Source organism: Lithobates pipiens, unplaced genomic scaffold, assembly GCF_037356315.1.
Source record: "Lithobates pipiens isolate NorthernLeopardFrog02 unplaced genomic scaffold, aLitPip1_a1.2 Scaffold_8, whole genome shotgun sequence".
Taxonomy (NCBI): Eukaryota; Metazoa; Chordata; class Amphibia; order Anura; family Ranidae; genus Lithobates; species Lithobates pipiens.
In genome coordinates, this window is record NW_027507903.1 from 174,064,629 (window position 1) to 174,081,821 (window position 17,193).

A 17,193-nucleotide genomic window follows, 5' to 3' on the forward strand; every position below is an offset into this window, starting at 1 on the left:
GTATCTCGTCACCAAGTTATTTCATAAGCAAAGTCCAAGAAGTTTAAAATTTTGGGGCATAGAAAAAGTAACTAAACATTGGAGAGGGGGTCATTTTATACGACAGTTGAGCTGTAGGGAATCGTATTGGATATACGAGACCCACATTTTAACCCCTGGCAGACTCAATGTTGACTTCGATTCAAACTGTTTTATTTCTGACAGATGATTATATTTTGTTTGTTATTTGATGTATTTTATGTGGCTGCGGGTGATGTCCCCTTTTTTTCTCTGTAATTATGGGAATTGTCCCTAGTTGCAGGAATATATTATACCATACTGAGAGGGAAGGGGCAATAAAGACATTTAAAAGTCCTTTTCCAGAGTATTATGAAGATATTTTAGGATATTTATTGATATATTAACCACTTTCAGACCGGACCATTTTGCTGGTAAATGACCAGAGGTCTTTTTACAATTTGGCACTGCGCTGCTTTAACTGGTAATTGCGCGGTCATGCAATGTTGTACCCAAACAAAATTTGCGTCCTTTTCTTCCCACAAATAGAGCTTTCTTTTGATGGTATTGGATTGCCTCTGCGATTTTTATTTTTTGCGATATAAATGGAAAAAGACCGCAAATTTTGAAAAAAAATGATATTTTCTACTTTTTGTTATTAGAAAAATCCAATAAATTCAATTTTAGTCATACATTTAGGCCAAAATGTATTCAGCCACATGTCTTTGGTAAAAAAAAAGTCAATAACTGTATATTTATTGGTTTGCGCAAAAGTTGTCACATCTACAAACTAAGGTACGTTTTCTGGAATTTACGCAGCTTTTAGTTTACGACTGCCTATCTCAGTTCTTGAGGTGCTAAAATGGCAGAGCAGTACAAAACCCCCCCAAATGACCCCATTTTGGAAAGTAGACCCCCTAAGGAAATTGATAAGTGGCATGTTGAGCCCATCGAATATTTTATTTTTTTGCCTCAAGCGATTGAATAATGACAAAAAAATAATTTTTTTTTTTTTTTTACACAAAGTTGTCACTAAATGATATATTGCTCACACATGCTATGGGCATATGTGAAATGACACCCCAAAATAAATTCTGCTGCTTCTCCTGAGTACGGGGATACCACATATGTGGGACTTTTTGGGAGCCTAGCCACGTACGGGGCCCCGAAAACCAAGAACCGCCTTCAGGTTTTCTAAGGGCGTAAATATTTGACTTCACTCCTCACTACCTATTACAGTTTTGAAGGCCATAAAATGCCAAGATGGCACAAAACCCCCACAAATGACCCCATTTTAGAAAGTAGACACCCCAAGCTATTTGCTGAGAGGCATGTTGAGTCCATGGAATATTTTATATTTTGCCACAAGTTGCGGGAAAATTACAAACTTTTTTTTTTTTTTTCACAAAGTTGTCACTAAATGATATATTGCTCACGCATGCCATGGGCATATGTGAAATGACACCCCAAAATAAATTCTGCTGCTTCTCCTGAGTACGGGGATACCACATATGTGGGACTTTTTGGGAGCCTAGCCGCGTACGGGGCCCCGAAAACCAAGCACCGCCTTCAGGCTTTCTAAGGGCGTTACAGTTTTGAAGGCCATAAAATGCCAAGATGGCACAAACCCCCCCCAAATGACCCCATTTTGGAAAGTAGACACCCCTAAATTTAGGGGTACACTAGTGAGACTAGGTAATAAATGGCGGGTGCCCTGAAACGATAAAAAAAATAACTAACCAACCAGCGTCACCTGTAACAGTTATATGGTGATCACTGGTGAAAGGGTTAACTAGGGGGCAATCAGGGGGCTTTATGCGGTAGTATATGGGGGTCCCTGGCGCTATAAAAAGCTGCGGCGAACCTAAATACCTACCTGCCTAACTAGCGTCACCTGTGACACTAATACAGTGATCAGAAAAACGATCGCTTATTAGGCTGGGTTCACACTGGAGCGATGTGGGAACGCCACGAATGCGCGGCGGGTTCCCGCATCACATGCCTCCCGGCGGCAGTTCACACTGCCCTATGCGAACTGCTGGGAGTGTCAGTGAAATGTTAATGACACCCCCAGATCAGTTCGCATATCGCAGTGCGATCTGCAAACTCGGATTGCATGGTGTGAACACCCATGCGATCCGATTCTGCTGCGGACCAAAAAAAGGGTCCCGTGCGAGTTTGCGGCGGGTGCGACACGAATTCAGCCATACTATCTGTATGGCTGAACTCGAATCGCACAGAGATCGGATGTGATTTGCACTGCAGTGCGGTGCGAATCACATCCGTTCTCATAAACCGCTGCAATGTGAACCCAGCCTTAGTGACACTGGCGACGGGGGGGTGATCACGGGGTTAAACCTTTATTGGGGGGGTTAGGGGGGTACCTTAGAACTAAAGGAGGCTAACCCTAACTGCCCTAACAGTTATTACAGTCACAAATGACACCCGCCGGGTGATCAGGGGGTTAAACCTTTATTAGGTAATAAATGGCGGGTGCCCTGAAACTATAAAAAAATAACTAACCAACCAGCGTCACCTGTAACAGTTATATGGTGATCACTGGTGAAAGGGTTAACTAGGGGGCAATCAGGGGGCTTTATGCGGTAGTATATGGGGGTCCCTGGCGCTATAAAAAGTTGCGGCGAACCTAAATACCTACCTGCCTAACTAGCGTCACCTGTGACACTAATACAGCGATCAGAAAAATGATCGCTTATTAGGCTGGGTTCACACTGGAGCGATGCGGGAACGCCACGAATCCGCGGCGGGTTCCCGCATCGCATGCCTCCCGGCGGCAGTTCACACTGCCCTATGCGAACTGCTGGGAGTGTCAGTGAAATAATGACACCCCCAGATCAGTTCGCATATCGCAGTGCGATCTGCAAACTCGGATCGCATGGTGTGAACACCCATGCGATCCGATTCTGCTGCGGACCAAAAAAAGGGTCCCGTGCGAGTTTGCGGCGGGTGCGGCACGAATTCAGCCATACTATCTGTATGGCTGAACTCGAATCGCACAGAGATCGGATGTGATTTGCACTGCAGTGCGGTGCGAATCACATCCGTTCTCAAACCGCTGCAATGTGAACCCAGCCTTAGTGACACTGGCGACGGGGGGTGATCACGGGGTTAAACCTTTATTGGGGGGGTTAGGGGGGTACATTAGAACTAAAGGGGGCTAACCCTAACTGCCCTAACAGTTATTACAGTCACAAATGACACCAATGCAAAAAAAAAAAAAAAAAAAGCAATTGGTGTCACTGTGACTGGGGGGGGGGGGGGCAGGGGTAATTGGGGGGGTGATCGGGGGGTAAAAGGGGGGTGTGAGTGTGCCTGGCATGTTCTACTGTATGTGTGGTGTGTTGGTGCAACTCACCGAACCTCTCTCCTCGGTGCCGGAACGAAAAATACCGACACGGAGGAGAGAATACATCACTTCCTCTCCTGTGTTTACATTACAGGAGAGGAAGTGATGTCACGGAGGATTTCCATTCGTCGAGAGCGATCGCGAGGGGGTGGCCATGAATGAATGGCCGCCCCCTCATCCCGGATCGCTGTCGAAGGAATGCCGACCGCCGCAGGCACCGGGGGGGGGGCCCGATCGGGCCCCCCACCCGCGGGCAGGCAGGGACTTATATATACGCCCATATGCCTGCCCGTGCCATTCTGCCGACGTATATCGTCGTGCGGCGGTCGGCAAGTGGTTAAAAAACATTTTTTATAGGTTTTTTTTTTTTGTGCATTTTTTAAATGTACTTCTTATTTTGAGCTGGTGACTAAGTCTATCATCACATTTGAATTGAATTGCATGACCTAAGGGTCTGTTGATGATTGGCTAATGGATAGGGATGGGTCCTCGTTTGGCCAAATTTTGTAAGAAATGTTAGGACATCAGTAGTAAGCTGGCTCATGTGTGTTATTCCTCTCCCTTAGGAGAGAGAGTATGTGCTGTCCCTGGTGTTGATCACACAGGAATGTCTGATCGCTTCTGCGCATGCGCGCTGTCTCCCCTTCTACACGGAGCTTCTGTGCGGGGAGTGCGACGTTGCCATGGAGAGAGAGATGCCGGTCATAATCAAGGTCGCGAACTGCTGATGTATGTAGGCAGTTCTTGTATCATTCCCTGTGCTGCAGCATGCTGATTGACATGCTGTGGATGGGAAGGGAGACATTGTGCACCACATGGTAAGTCTAGTTTACGATGTATTATCTTGATTGGTGATTGGGTAGTCATTTAGGGGTGTAGTCCTAGATAAAGCCGGGTGTACGTCTGCTCCGTATCCACTGATGAAGTCCAATTAGGACATAATGCATACGGAGGAACGGAGGTGACGTTACCTGAAGCGACCGCTATCTGGGTTTTTCATGCTGTTTAACCAAGCACTAGGTTTATAGTGCCATACATGTGAGTTGTATTTTATTACTTTTATAAATAAATACGTTGAGACGGAGAGCACTATATATTGCTTTTTTATTACATGTGACATATGACATTGAATTGGAGCTGGTATATCTTTCTGGTGCATATTGTGGCGTTGCAATTGATCCCAGAGGTTACCCCGTTGATGAGGGGGGGGAAGGCGCTGTAGAACCTCTGTAATTAAAGGGTCCACCAAGTGAGGTGAGCGGCTAATCAGACCAGTGGTGGAGGTATGCTCAACCCACAAAGTCACATGCATGCAATTCGTTTTTCACTCAAGACACCTGGGATCACTTTCTCTTTGTTTGAACCAGAGACTGCTTACATTCATTTTTATGTATATTATTTTTTAGCGCTGCAATTGTTTTTTCACTGAAGGATGCTGGCTACTGTCAGGGCTGACAACAATCTTTGCTCCGCCCTAGTGATTGACATAGACCACCACCATGGCATCATCCGACTGGATACGTACCAGGAGCCCCTGAAGTCGATACATACATAGTCTGATCATTCGAAGTCCCAGGATATTGTTTGCCAGTCCGGATTTCTCCTGCGTCCAGCAACCCTGAGAAGAAACCAGTCCCAGGACACCTCCCCACCAGGACAGACTGGCATTGGTGGTGGCCACTGCCCAATACAGGGGGAGAAAGGATGTGCTTTGCCAAAATCTCAAAGAGAGAAACCACCAGACCAGGGACCCCCAGTTTTCTGGCTCAGCTGAATCCGATAGCCCAGAGACCTCAGGCACTTTATGCCAGGATCTGACTTGAAAGGAGCTTGTATGGAACTGCGCAAATGGAACCTCAAAAGGCAGATACCGTCAGGCCCAACACCCACATGCAGGACCGCAGGGAGCCCCACCTGCAAGACAACAGTAGATGAAATGCAGCATGCAACTTCTGGAGTTTGTCCAGTGGAAGAAACACTCTGGCCAGAGATGAAACCAGAGTCAGACCCCGATAATCCAATTTTCTTGAAGGAACCGGAGCAGACTTCACGTAGTATAGAAGCCAACTGAAATCTGACAAAAAATAAGAAAAAAGAGCTGCGCCAACAAACCGCCCTCCTCTCGCAAAACGTGGTGACGTCACAGCGTGCCCTCCCATACGCGTTTCGTCATACATGACGTTTTCAATGGGGAACGGGCCTGCCGCAACGCACCACCATTAAATAGGGCCAGACCTCGTTCTGAGACGTAGAGGTCCGGCTGAAAAAAACCATCTTAAGTATGGGCAAAACATCTATATCTCCCAACGTACTGTAAGGGCAAACCAGAAAAACATGATAACCCGGATGCCTATCCCCAGCACTGTTCCACAAATGTTAGCACATAGATTATGGGCAAAACATCTATATCGCTCAACGTACTGTGAGGGCAAACCAGAAAAACATTATAACCCGGATGCCCAGCACTGTTCCGCAAATGTTAGCACATTAAAACTAACTAGAGGAACAGAAAAAATCTTTTTCATATTGTATTTATATTATATCCTTTAAAAAATAATAACAATATTGATGCTAGTGATATCCCCATATTTATCTATTAACCCCTATGTGTCCAAAAATATAATTCTAATTTTATAGCTATATTAAACCCCACAACGAACTTGATAATAATAAAAATGTATTTTTTAATTAGATGTGTATGTATATATATATATATATATATATATATATGTTATAAAAAACGATACACCATATATGAAGTGAAGGAAAAAATACCCAATTAGGGAATAAATCTGTGAACCCCATTCCCTTAAATTTACTTTATTAGCCATATGCAGACATATTATGCATTCTCTCCCCTATAATTCAACTTGTGATACCATAAAGCAATACCACCCAATAAATCCAATTTTTTGAGCAGCAAACCAAAAAGACCCAAAAAACTATTATATAAAAATATAAAAATAAAATAAAATAAAAAAATAGGAATAGAATAAAATGGATTTACTAAATCACCTATTTTATCCAAATTCATCCAAAATTCTGAACATGGGCCTCTATTGAAAAAAGCCAACCTCTAGGTCTCAGAGGAAGTTTACGAGATATAAAAATAGGCCAAATCAAATACATAACTGAAGAATATAGCAAATAAGGAAAATATGACAAATAAAATAAACCTAAGAATTATCTATAAATGCATTCACATCTGTGTCTATATTAAGTCCGTAGGGAACATAGGATTTCAAACGATGGATCCAAGACATTTCCGATTTAGATATTTCTCTAGCCAATGAGCTTCCTCGCCAGTGTGGTTTAAATTTATCTATGCCCAAAAATAGATTTTTAGAAGGATCTTTATTGTGTTTGAGCAAATAATGTTTGGATACCGAATGATTGGGGAACCCAATGAGTATATTTGTAATATGCTCATTCAAACGCACTTGTAAGGGGCGCTTGGTACGTCCTACATACTGCAGTCCACACGGGCACTGCAGCATATAAACGACGCCCTTTGTAGAACAAGTGATGCATGGTTTGATAGTATGTTCCCTTCGTGTTACTGTGGAAGCAAACACAATGGTGCGCCTCTGAGTGCAAATATTAAGAGAACAAACCCTACATTTTCCACATCTGTATAATACAGTTAGTTGATCGAAAAAACCCTTACCCATCTTAGGCGGATCAATTACATTAGGTGCCAGTTGGTGTCTCAAAGAGGGGACGCCCCTAAAAATCCCTTTAGGCCTAACCGGCAGAATGTTCCCCAACACAGCACCACCAGTGATAATATGCCAATGTTTATTCACCAAATGTTTTATACTCCTATGTTGTAAAGAGTAAGTGGTGACAAAAGGGACATTCTCCCGAAAGTCATCATTACTTCTAGGGCCCCTTTCTCTTAGCAAATCTGCTCTATCGAGGTTAGAGACACTTTCCAAGGTAGTGGCCAAAAAACCCTTTTTTGTAGAAAGAAGCTTCTTTCTTTCTACATTTTGAACATGTATATCGGGTACCAATGAGAATTACGGAGTGTCATAAGAATCCACAATATATGGATCGTTTGTCCCTGATTGGCAAAGCATTTGGTAGAGGCGGGGAGCCATCAATAGCTTGAGATCATAAACGCTCCTTATGCTTTACCGTCTGGTAAGCGCATTTATTTTCCGGTGGCTGGGCACAGTAGTGATAAGGAAGTGTGGAATCACTGTGGTGCGATCGGCTCCTTTTCCTCAATAACACAAACTTTTTATGGACTTTTTGATTTGTTTCTTGCAGTTTGTTGGCGCAGCTCTTTTTTCTTATTTTTTGTCTATTTTCATGTGTGTGTATCCCACAGTGGAGCAGCAGCCTTATATTATTTGAACATTCATTTGTTACTTTTTTCAATATATTTTTCTGTATTTTGTCTTTGTTTTTTAGATTGATTTTATATTTATTCATTTAAAAAAGCATTTTACTTATTTTGGCAAATAAGGGAAAAATTTTCTTTTTTGGTTCTCAGCACGGTTTTACCTCTTCTTGTTAACTGAAATCTGAGGTGTGTATAGCGAGCTACGTCGCCCTTTAGGGTAGCCGAGGACTGTGCTCACAGAAGATGATCATCCAAGCAGCCCAGGACCGCAATCCCCCGCTGACATAACCATGCCAGAACAGGGGCCAACACCTTTCTGAGGGGTGGAGGCGAGACCAAAAGTCAACACTACAAGCTGAAAATGCTCAATGCTCAAAATGCTTTTCCCACAGTAAAGTGGAGGAAGTGATAGTGTTGGGCACATATTGGAGTGGGTAATCAGCATCCGTGATGTTGACAGAAGCCCGAAAAGTCCCCATGATGAAAGGACGCCACCACCATGCGGATGGACTCCATTCTGGCCTTCTATACCCACTGGAACCGGGAAAAGCACGCGCTGAGGCGACAGGGCTTGCACAACCTCAAGGAGAACTGCCAACAGTCCGTGACAGACGCCAATTGGGAGGAAAAAAACCTTTTCGGGTTCAAGGCCAGAACACTAGGACATAGGTGAGGGCATGTTTTCATGCTGAAGGGGCCTTGTCCGTGGGTCTAGGGAGCCCTGCTCTCGGCCCACCAGACCAGGTCCATTGCATACAGAGAAGGACCGAATCCGCTACGAGACCCTTTTCCCCATTTCAGACTGTGGAAGACATGCACACTTCCCTCCTGTGAGATTTGTAACAATGTCATCCAGGGTAGCCTCAAACAGATGTTGCCTTGTGAAGTAGAATAGTAAAAGTATCGAACCAGGCAGAACTTAAAGAGGAAGTAAACCCTAATGGGTTTACTTCCTCTGATTCCCTGCAAAGGTAAAGCATAATGGACTACTATGCATCGCATAGTAGTCCATTATGTGTCACTTACCTGACACAGGAGCCAGCAAAGTCACCGCTGTCCCCTGTAGTTCCGAGCGTCCATCTTCTTGGTGAGTCTCGCTTCTCCGGTGCTGTGATTCGCCGGAGCAGTGATTACATCACTCCCGCGCATGCACACGGGAGCAGACACTCGCGGCATATCGTCGCGATCTGCGGTTTACCCAGTGCGCCTGCGCGCCGCTGTCTACGGCACATGCGCCGTAGACAGCGGTGGCTGTCTTCAGGTAAATATCTCCTAAACCATATAGGTTTAGGAGATTTTTCTTGGACCTCCAGGTAAGCCTTAATCTAGGTTTACCTGTAGGTCAAAGTGGTTTGTAAGGGTTTACAACCACTTTAAGCAATGCAGGTTTATTAACAGCTGATAACATACAGGTTTATGTTCAAAGTATTATAACATACAGATCTAATTTATACAGTTTCTTACAATGCAAGCATATTAGATATATGTATTCTTATTCCCTAACCAAATTAAAACAATTGTGAATTGTTCTCACCTTGAACCAGAATGGGTCTTTTCTGCCAATTCTTGGGAACCCGTCACCTGATAGGGACTAGTCAGTCGACCAGTGGTCCCGGTCCCCTCAAAGTTCTGGGTTCCAGCTCAACCAAGTTCGTGAGGGAAATTCACCTGAGACCATAATCTGGAACAAGTTAAGAAGTGTTCTCTGACTCGTACGAGGAGACAAGTTACGGACAGATATTTGCCTATTGGTTCTGACCGTCTGCCACCCTTGCAATAGGGCTGCATAGACAGTCAGCCTGATAGACGCCTATCTGACTTGTCTGACTAATAATTGTAGAGCTTGCATTTATATACCCTTTTACAAGCCTATCTCAGTCATCTGTCCAAGATATGATTGGTTGCTAAGATCTACGTCAATGCAACCAACCATAAATCCGACACCTGTTCTATAACCAGATAAATCTAATTATTCCCAGAATTCCTATATGTTCATTAAAGTGAGTTATAACTTCCTTTGTCCAATTAAAGACACCTGCGTAGAGACAGTCTGACACCCAGCTGTGTTATCAAACTCTCCTCATCTTGATAAGATTTAACTTAAATTCAAGGGAGACAGATTTACGACTCTGAAAGAATGAACTTTCAATAACCCCACCAGATGTGTTATGCTGTTTTTCACTATACAATCCTGTGTGTATATATACATAAGGTACTGTATTACTTAAAATTATATAATATTATATATATATATATATATATATATATATATATATATATATACACACACACATACACACAAATATATATATTTACACAAGCCAATTACTTATTCAACGCTAATATATATATATATATATATATATATATATATATATATATATATATATATATATATATATATATATACACACACATACACACACACACATACATACATACATACATACACGAGTGTACTTCCTTACAGAATGTATTTTAACAGTTTTAATGAGGGCTCAAGCAAACCCTTGTTTGACCCTGTTAAACTTAATTTAATGTTCTGTACATAACTTTCCCGTATTCCACCCAATTATTTTAACCACCTGTTAACCATCTTTGAGCGTGCTTATCTTATCTCTTATTTATGTACTGTCAAGTGTTTTCTTTTCTAATTAGCACTTACTTAAAAACTAAAACAATGAACTTTCACCCAGTAAATTATCTTATAGAAAAGTATGAAAAAGAAGCAGAGAGGTCATATAAAGGTCAACATTTAAAATTAAATCTTTCTAAACCTATGGTACTGCTATGGGAAGCAAAATGGCACCCCAATATGCAAACTTATTTATGGCTGACCTGGAGGACAAATTTCTGAACAGCATACAACAAAAGCCATACAGATATTATCGCTATATTGATGATATCTTCATGATATGAGAAAATCTAAACCAATTCTTCTCATTGATCAACACTTTTCACCCATCTATCAAACTAAAAATGGATTATTCAAACACATGTCAACTTTCTAGACACTACAGTATACATCAGGGATCACAAGCTTCACACGTCGATATACAGAAAACCGACTGACCGATGCAGCTATCTATACAGTTCATTTTCACCTGCAACACACTAAACGGGCCATCATACACAGCCAGGCCATCAGATCAGTACATCAGTAGAGTTTTTTTTTTAGCACTGGTCACTATATTAATGTAACTGGTAATGCCAGTGGCAGTTAGTCCCCCCATTAATCGCCGTTGCCAGTAGTATAAAAAATAAAATAAAAATGTAATTCCGATATACATATACACCACTGTAGATGCTAGAACTTTCACAAAAACAATCAACATACACTTATTGCCCCCCCCCCCCCCCCCATCAAATACATGTATCAGAGTTTAATGAAATAAAAGGAGGCAAATGTGTACTTCAAAGCCTAAAATTCATTCCCAGAGCTGGGTCCAGTAAAATGAGCAAGTGAGGGACAAAGTTTCCCAGGAAACACTGTGGCGCTGAATACTAGTATTTAACGGTGGCCAAATGCAGCATGCACAGATCAAAAGGCTGTCTGTTCTTGTAAACATTTGAACAGAATCTTTCAGAATTAAATACAGACAACAAATTTGACTGGATGAAGCAACTAAATGACTGCAATTATTCGATTTAGACAAATGTGCAGTTTATGCAGATGGGAAATATATTGCTTATGTTTTTCCTATATCGTCCAGTCACCAACTACCATACAATGTACATGTCTATCTAGGACCAGATACATCTTACAAACAGTTCTTACCATACAAGCTGTGCTCCAAATGTCAGCAGGGGTGCTGTAGCCAGCTCCTATGAGAACTTCTATGGAGCGATACTGTCTTGTCTGTATGTCTTCAGTGAAGTGTTTGTGCTGCACAAAGAAAAAACACACTTATGAATAACCGGTTTTAATTTAAGTGGCCGGTACGCTCATTTGATTCAGGTCTACCTACCACCCAGCAAGCATTCCCAAGATCTGCAATTTTAACTCTAATAAGGTCTGCATTTCTTGGATCCAGTGGGTTCACCAGGAGGTCTGCAGCACGTGTTTTATCTGCAAAATGAAAGAATAACAAAAAAAGTTATTAGAAACAAAGACATTGATCGGATTTACATAAAAAGAAGAAGACTAGAATATCCTGTACTTTATACCAGCCAGATCTGGTTACAACAAACACCCATTTGTTTATTTTTTTCATATGTCAGTAGAAGCTTATGGTGCCTGGCTCCAGTAATTCAACAGCTCATAGTTCTACAATTTGTTCATCCCTCACATATGTAATATTTTAGGCTGCCCCCGAAAAAAGACACCAGTCAAAATTTATAAAAAGGCTGTATAATTTTTACTAGGACATACTGCATATGACGATTATGTATTTAATACAGATGGCAGGTGGAGATTTAGGTATAGTTCCACACATTTTGTGTCTCCTCCAAATAAGTAAAAACCCCTTTTAATCAAACAATAAAACATTTGCGAGTAAGTGCTCCTTTAAAGAGGTTGTAAACTACAAAAAAACAAAAAAAAACCCTGTAAGAAAGGCATAATGAGCTAGTATGCATCGCATACTAGCTGATAATGAAATACTTACCTTAGAATGAAGCTCTCTCAGTGGTGCCCACACACCACTGACATCTTCCCCTGTGTTTTTCAGGTTTGTGGGCTCTGATGCTGTGATTGGCCAGAGCCGTGATAACGTCACTTCTGTGCGTGTACGCGTGTGGCGCTGGTGGTGGCACGTGTGCCCGTTGCTGCAGTGCGCATGCGCCGGTGACGTTGGCGGCTTATATAGCAAATATGTCCTAAACGGTACAAGTTTAGAAGATATTTACAGTACCTACAGGTAAGCCATATTATAGGCTTACCTGCAGGTACAATTAAAAACAGGAAGTCTTTACTTCCTCTTTAAGCTAAAATGTAAATACAGATGGATCGTGTGGACATAGATGAGCATTGACTCAACCACCTCCCTCTGTCCAAGATTTTAATGATGGCATCATGCCTGAAAAAGTATAACTATTGCTGTGCTCCCTCATTGGAAAACCTACAGTACTCTGGAAAATATTAGGTAGGTCCCCCTCTTGCTGCAAAAAAAGCTCCTTTTCTTGGAAAAACAGCCCTGACCCTTTGAAGCATGGATGCCATTAGACCTCCGAAGGCATGCTGTGGCACCTGGCACCAAACTCTCAGTAGCAGATCTTTGAAGTCCTGCAAGATGTGCGGTACAGCCTCCATGGATTAGACTTGTTTTTCCATACAAATCCTACAGAGGCTTACTAGGACTGAGGTCTGGAGAATTTAGAGGCAAGGTCAACACCTAAAACTCGTTGTGTGTTCCTCAAACCATTCCTGAATCATTTCTGAAGTGTGGTAGGGCACGTTATCCTGACAGATTGCCATTAGAAGATACAGTTTCTATGAAGACGTGAACTTTGTCAGCAACAAGGTTAAGGTAGACGGTACATGTTAACCACTTAAGGACCAGGCCTATTTCTGACATTTGTTGTTTACACATTAAAATCTGTATTTTTTTTCTAGAAAATTACTTACAGTCCAAAACACACAAAATAAATAAATATATATATAGAGACACTAGAGAATAAAATGGAGAAATACTTTGTCACACCATATTTGCACCATATTACGAACGCAATTTTTTTTTTTTTTTTTAAACTGTAAAGTTAGTATTTTTTTATAATGTGAAAGATGATATTACACAGAGTAAATTGATACCCAATATGTAATGCTTTAACATTTCCAAGGATGCCACTTTTTGGCTTTGCACCAAGCAATATAAAAGTCTTCCAGACCTTATGATAGATCTTCCTAGTGATATCTTTTCTAGCATAAGCTAGGGTACTGTCAGACACCATGAAATCAGGCCGAGACAGAAGTACAGTTAAATCACACTTGCTTAATAATAAAAGTAAAAAAGAACAAACATCGTCAAAACATAGCCAAAGTTCAGTAACCGGAACGGATAGTCAGCCAAGCCAGAAGTCAGGGATAAATGTAGTGGAACAGCAAGCAGGATCTGGAGCCAGAGGGGATGTCAGAAAAGCAAGTCTTGAACAGGATCGCGGGAGACTTAAGTAGGCAGGACTGACGACCAGGATATCATCAACAGCTGAGTAACGTGGAGAGATAGGTGTTGCAATTAGCAACACAATTGCAATGCAATTAGACAGCTGAGCCGCCAGGTCAGACAAGGAAGGGCTGAGCCCTGCCCTGACAGGTAAACACCACTGGTCCCAGAGATGCCACAGTCCTTTAACACCCTGGCTTCAATAGCCATGCCATCAAATTTAGAAACTGTAAATTGGGGTGGAATATAGGACTTTGAGACAGTAGATCGGGGTGCAGTGGAAGCGTCCATGGCCCGTCTATTGTTAGTCTCACAACCTCCAGGGGACCAGGGCCTTCTGGGCCAGGCTGGTGCCACCAGAATGACTGGAAATTCCTCTCTCCAAATCCTGCACAATAAACGTGGAAGGAGAGGGATCGGAGGGAAAGCACACACCAGGGAGTACTGGCTCCATGGAACTACCAGAGCATCTGCTTCGATTGCCAGAAGATCTCTTGTTCGGGACACAAATTGCTGTAGCTTGTTGTTGAACCTGGATACCAGTGGGTCGACCTCTGGCCATCACCAATGTTGGTAAATTTCCTGGAACACTCCTGGGTGTAGGGACCATTCCCCTGGGCAGATATGCTGGCGGGTGAGATGATCTGCCTTCCAGTTCTCTACTCCCGGGATATGGGCTGCTGATAGAATAGGCACATGTCCCTCTCCCCAAGCTAGTATGTGGTTCACTTCCTTCAGAGGTGAACAACTCCTGGTACCACCTTGGTGGTTTATATAGGCCACCGCAGTGGCATTGTCGGACTGAACCCTGATAGTGCAGTCTGGAAGCTCCACCGTCCATGACCATAGGGCCAGTCATACTGCCCGTAATTCCAGGACATTGATGGGCAGGATCTGTTGCATCCTTGACCATTTCCTTTGAGCTGTGAGGCCCCTCTAGGGTTGTTCCCCAGCCTGAGAGACTGGCATCTGTAGTCAGTACTCTCCAAGTTACCGGGAGGAAGGATCTTCCCTTTCGCAGGTTCTGATCCTGCAACCACCAGTTTAGGCTTAAGCGTGCATGAGGAGATAACATTGGATAATCCAGGGCTTGTCCTCTTCTGTTCCAAGCCAACAAGATGTCTTGCTGTAGAGGCCTGGAATGGAACTGGGCATAGGGCACCGCCTCGAAGGAGGATACCATTCGCCCTAGAAGACTCATACAGAGCCGAATGGAGGGTTGATTGGTGCCCCTTATTTGACGCATCTGATTCTTCAGGGCACAGATCCTTGCGGGTGGCAAGAATACTCTTGCTTGGACCGTATCTAGAATACAGACCTAAATACTTTAGACTTTGAGCTGGTCTGCTGTACTGAATCCTTTAAGGTGTCAACAGCAAAACACAGTGCTCGAGGAATATCTGCCCTATTTTCAGGCTTACCATCCTCCTGGTTAGGCCTGTTAGGCCGTCTGATCTGATCCTCTATGGACTGGCAAATACCAATGGCTGCAACAGCTGGCTGAATAGCTGAACTGGCCAAAGAAAATTAAGCCTTTAATAATAACTCCAATTTCTTGTCAACAGGGTCTTATAAGCCATGAGCGTTATCTACCAGGCGAGTCAAGTTCTTCTTTAAGGAAGAGACTGCTGCAGCTATGGCTGGCATGCTACACTTCTTAACAAACTTTCCTGTCAGGATGTTCCCAATCAGCATACACTGCCCGTTCCAACAGGGGGTATAAGGGGAAAGTCTGTGTAGCCTGAAGAGGCCTCTTGGATCCCAAAGAGGACCAGGGAGGTTCAGTAACCTCTGCAAGACGCAACTTAAAGGCAGAACAAACCATTTTGGTAAGAGTCAGGATCAAAAGCCTCTGTGATTGAAAGGCAGACATCAACTGGATATTTTCTTGTCCAGATTGCTCAGAAGCAGACTCATCCGCAAGGCCATCCACAGAATTCTGAGCTTTAAGCTCTTCCCCATCCTCAAACCCCTTCCTGCTCCAGACTAGGAGGCTCCGGGGAGGGGGACCTGTCATGCTTCTTGCCACCCTGCGGGATGGAGGCAATCCTGTGCTCTAACCTGGCTAGGGCTGAGGACAGATCATCCTTGGTGATAAAGGGTGAAGCAGCAGCATTGACTGTAGGCACAATCCCAGAAAGTTACAGCGGCTCAGATTACCCGGAAGCCTCTGGTCCTTCAGGGGATACAACACTAGGGATATGACTAGGTTCATCAGGAACTATTGATGACAAAGGTGTGCCTTTACCTGTAGTGCTATTCCCGCTCCTCTTTCTTGAAGACATTTACTAGCCACAAAAAGGAGTACCTGGGTGTAGTATTAAAACACCTCAGAAGGGAGACCCTTTTATAGGGCTCACCAAGCCCCATGCAACAATACTGCTAAGCACCTTTAGCCCGACAAGCAACACCTAGTCACTCACGTGACCTGGGTAAGGAGAAAATGAACCACTTCAAATGCCTGGCTCAGAGCCTGCTCTGTGTCCCACAGCTGCCTTCTGGAAGCACCGCATGCTTGGCATACACAGCTTAAATAAGCTGGCTGTGCCCCGGAACGTTTTGTGTGCGTGCGTACACACATGTGCAGTCCCGGCGAATGGGCATGGCTGTATTCACATGACGTGAATCTTTGTGCGCCCAGATAAAAGCTACGGCGCATGTGCGTCAAACTGCTGACCCCAGCGGCACTCCTGCAATCACACCTGCGCCATGGCGAATCAAGGAGAAATGGCGCACTGTCGTATGCCATCATACAGGTAAAAAAAACAGCCAGACACAAGAAAAAAAAAAAAAGTACACTTTGCAAACCCACAGGTAGCCCATAAATTCCCCTGTATGGTCACTGCACACAGGTGTCCAGCCTCTAGCTAGCTTGACTGATTGTTACAATCACTGGGACAACCCACAATATTAAATAATGGGGGTTCACTTACCCATCCAGGTAAAAGGCAGTTTAGAAACTAAGAGCCCAATCTTCACCCTTCATTGCGGGTTCCTTCAAGGACTGGGCACTCTTGATGTTTAGGGTCCACTCCCTTGGACCTGTACAGCAACCCGCAGAAATGCCTCAGCACTGTTGTGTCCAGAATTCCACTTTGCAGGGCCCAGCTCCTGGAGGCAAAACCTTGTAGGATCTTGAGTCTTCTTTGTGAGGTTTGGGTCTATGCATATAAAGCCTTTGTCAAATGGATCCGATCGGTTAATTCCTGGATTCCTTTAAGAACCGTTTGTGGGACTAGAGAACTGGAGCTCAGACAGCTCAAACAACCGTGCCATCCACCTTGCAGACACTGGTAAAAAACTGAAGTACTTCCTGTATGGGAGGGGTTATATAGGGGTTAATTTCCTGTCTAAAGACCTTTGGTCTACCAGTGTGC

The 17,193-nt window shown here is 43.4% G+C and overlaps 1 protein-coding gene across 8 annotated transcripts in view; it reads right to left on the reverse strand.

Moving 5' to 3' along the window:
* SRPK2 (SRSF protein kinase 2) overlaps positions 1-17,193 on the reverse strand; it is a 267,215-nt gene that overhangs the window by 39,920 nt on the left and 210,102 nt on the right. For all 8 annotated transcript variants that reach the window (XM_077473857.1, XM_077473859.1, XM_077473856.1 and 5 more), the window contains 2 exons: positions 11,684-11,784; positions 11,494-11,601 (listed from right to left, as the gene is read on the reverse strand). In XM_077473857.1, the coding sequence (XP_077329983.1) occupies positions 11,494-11,601; positions 11,684-11,784 (209 nt within the window). The remainder of the gene's footprint in view (positions 1-11,493; positions 11,602-11,683; positions 11,785-17,193) is intronic.